The sequence below is a fragment of the Corvus brachyrhynchos genome, unplaced genomic scaffold, assembly GCF_000691975.1.
Source record: "Corvus brachyrhynchos isolate BGI_N302 unplaced genomic scaffold, ASM69197v1 scaffold14, whole genome shotgun sequence".
Lineage (NCBI taxonomy): Eukaryota > Metazoa > Chordata > Aves > Passeriformes > Corvidae > Corvus > Corvus brachyrhynchos.
Window position 1 is genome coordinate 7,527,386 of NW_008239110.1, and position 3,728 is coordinate 7,531,113.

General features: G+C 38.7%; 1 protein-coding gene across 2 annotated transcripts in view; it reads right to left on the bottom strand.

Annotated features, from left to right (window-relative positions):
* Window positions 1-652: 652 nt before the first annotated feature.
* Window positions 653-3,728, bottom strand: part of CD164 (CD164 molecule) — a 13,079-nt gene continuing 10,003 nt past the window's right edge. Inside the window, exon 5 of one of the 2 annotated variants that reach the window (XM_017739647.1) lies at window positions 653-3,725. In XM_017739647.1, coding sequence (XP_017595136.1) covers window positions 3,565-3,725 — 161 coding nt within the window. In that variant the 3' untranslated portion in view covers window positions 653-3,564. The other variant, XM_017739646.1, reaches the window with a different exon arrangement.

The window sequence follows — 3,728 nt, forward strand, 5'->3', positions numbered from 1 at the left end:
GTACTGCACCCATCAGACCTGCTGGAACAAGTCTAGAGGTTGCCCAGAGCAGCTGTGGATACCCCATCCCTGGAAAGGTTAAAGCTCCATCCAACCTGGCCTTGGAGCAACCTGGTCTAGTGGAAGATGTCCCTGCCCAGGACAGAGGAGTTGAAACTAGATGATCCTTAAAGTCCCTGCCAATCACAACCACCCCATGGCTCTATGCAATTAGAAAAGAAATAAGGCTCAGAGCAATACCTTTTTCATGAAAGTTCTACCAGCCTCTGTGCAAGCACAGACAGCAGCCCCTCTTCTACCTGACATCCAGTATTAGAAACTTTGCTGTTAGAAAGCAGAGTATTAAGCCTCACAGGTTGTTCCAAGTGTAATGCTTAATGCAGACTTTGCTCCTCTTTGGCTTTAAGTGGAAAACAAGAGTTAAGCTAACATGGAAAAACATGAGCGGAACGAAAATTCTTTTTGAGGTAATTCTAAATCTGAATCAGTATTGTTAAATGCAAAGTTAATACTGTATTTAGGGGAGCTAAGTCTTCAAACCTTGAAAACCCTTAGTATTTCTCAATTCCCATGGGAAACAGCTCATCTCCAAGTCAGCAAGCAGACACTTCTCTTGGGGACTGCGCACATTAAAGAAAGTTCACAAGTAAAATTCCATTCAACAGATTTTATTTATCAATTTGGTTCTGCAATTACAACTGCTTCAGTTTTCTTCCACTGAAGACAAAATACAAACTTTTACAGCAACACTTGCAGAGAACATTCATAAGGTAACACCTTGATACTTGCACAAGTTGGCTCCAAGAAAAAGCCAGATAACTTGAAGAGTCACTACAATTCAGTGCCTAAAACTGATTTAGGGGCAAGTACAACTACAGATCTATGAGCTACCTTCCACTTCAAAACACAAGGCCAAGAAAAACTGCAAGTTGTTACTTCAGGTTTTTTGCTAGTACACAGCACAGATCAGTTGATACTGCCATTTCACGAAGGAGTAACTACTTTTGACAGTGAGGCAGCCAAGCACATGGTGAAGATGTATAACCCAGCCTCCCTTCCCACCAAACAACTAAAAGGGAAACAAGCCAAGCCACAACTCTGAACTGTGGAATTACACCTTGCTGGCAAGGCTAATGAGCAAGTGGTGTGTAGTGCAGGCCTTCTGGAACGTGATTAAATTGATACAGCTTGAGTTTTTCAGATAGGCATTTGTACATGCCAGAGATCCTGGGTTTCTTAAAGTTTTGGAAAATAGCAATTGCTGGCACCACAACAAATTTAGTAACTAAGGCAAGGTATCCTTCTACCCTTTTAAACAAAATTTGAGGCAAACAAGTAAGCAATTTTAAGGCACTTTAAACATTATTTTTAGTTTGCTTTACCAGCATACTTTATCAGCAACCTAAATCAGGATTAGCAAAGCTCATGAATAAGCATTTCAGCAACGTTTTACAGAGCAACTTTTTTGTGGCAATGTTTTCCATGCTATGAAGTGTTGTATAGGACTTTTCTGCAAGTGTCCCAAAAGAGCCCTTTGAGGCCAAAAATTGTATACTAGGTATAGTTTGCTTCGCTGAGCTAAAGGCAAACTGTCATATTTCAAAAGAGTATTTTGTTCACTTCAAAGCACAGGATACAAGCTCATGCATTTATTTTGAAGAAATAAATGTAGTAAAATAGTTATTAGATAGGGAAAAGACAGATTTAAATGATTTCACAATAAGGCCAAGGATATACCATCTAACTCACACACATACTGTTGCTGAAAACTGGCTGCTCACTGCTGTTTTCATAAACCTGAGCTGATTGTCTTAGTTTTGTTTAGAAAACCAAAAGCTAATGAACTTAAATGTACAGTACTGGTGAGTAACCTCTGCATTTTGTAGCAATTTGAGTTTTCTATGCAGCACAATAGAAACAATGCCATTCAAACTAGATGAACACAAAGAAGCAACACTATACACTTGAGGAGTCCAACTGAAGTGCACTTAATTTGCTTCGTAATTCAAGTTCCACTGCCGTGACTATTATCTGCTATCAATGCTATTTTTGTATTGGGTGCCAAATCCAGTCAAGTCAGAACAGTAAGACAGTACTACAGATTATCCCAAAACTGGTAATTGAGGGATATCATTATGTGCTACCTTCACCACTTGATTTTATCTCTATTTCCATTTTTCCTGTGGGTTTATTTTCACAGGTGCTCAAGTCAGTCTGCGTTGGAGATGACGTACCTTTGACACTCAGATCACATGGCTGATCCAGCCAAGGGAAAAAAAGAACCCTAAACTATTTGTCCTCAAGCAGTTCACTGCAGGGTGACACAAACCTGAAGCCAGTGGGGAAGGGAAAGAAAAAAGGTGTAGCCTGCAGTCCCAGGGTTACAGCAACCCTGACTAGTATCAAATCAGCAGATCCTCTGAGTGACCCTTAATTGCTCCTTCAGCAAGCAGACACACAGGAGGGTAATAAAGAAAAAAACAACAACCCAAACTCTTGAAATTAATTGCAACGAGTTTAAGAACTGTTTGAATGACAAAAACATCAGGATTTCCCAAACATCAGGATTTCAAGTATAAATGTGAGTTGTTGCCTTTTTGGACAGGGAGTGAACTGAATTATATCACTAGTTTTATGGTTGGTCTTTGCAGGCCAGGAAAAAAAGCTAAACGAGTCAAAGCTTCTGTTTGTAACTGAACATCGCTGTACCATACTCCTCACTCTAAACCAAAATCACTAAGGGACAGTTATTCCAGGGAATTTTTTTTTTTTAAACTGGAATGCTCAAGTCACATGTATTCTATATTCCTACATAAAGCTAATATTAGAAGTTTTATTTATCTTTGAGATAGCTGGGAGACGCTTACAGCCTACTGAAATTTAGTCTTTTAAGGCACTAATATTTATTTCCCCATTAGAAGGATTATTCCTACATCCACCCTCAACATTAATTGGAAATGGCATAGGAATTCTGTTTGGAATGAAGTATTTTATGAGGCAACTTTTATACTTTTATTCTTGGGTAAAAAACAAAAAAAGAAAAGGGTTATGTTATTCTGTTAAGACATTATCTAATTCTACATTTTATCCATCTTTCTAGCAACACACTGTAAGAGCCATAAGCTACTATAAATGGTATTTCACTCCCTGAAATCAGTCACCAATAATTCACATCTTGATAAAACTGAAGGGATACTGTATCAGATGTTGTTCAAATTAGCCTTCAGAATAAGTCATTTTAAGATTGTCTACTGGACAGTGTTGCCACTGAATAAGAATCTCGGAACATTCTACATTTGGCATATCAAGAAAAGTCCCACATCAGCAGCCACTAAAGGAAAATAAAACAGCCATTAGAACCCATGCAGCATATTGCAAGTAATCCTGTTGAAGAGATTGATATCACTTCTTGACAAGTATAATGTTGCAAAAATATTCATTTAAAGTCTTCTTTTAGAGATTTAAAGGATATTATGAACTGCTGTCTTCCATGAGGAACAGAAAATATTTTGGTTCCGTGAACTACAGGTGTTGGGCTACTAGTCCATTACCACGGGGCAGGTCCTAAAGTGTGTGGTAATTTCGGTCTTTAGATCTGCAGAATTTGTACAGAAAGAAAATAACAGCCTGCAGACCCAGAACAAGCACAATTCCACCTATGAAACTCGCAGCATCAAACGTAGATTTGCGTGGAACAGGTACAGGAGCCACAGTAGTACTTGAGCCTG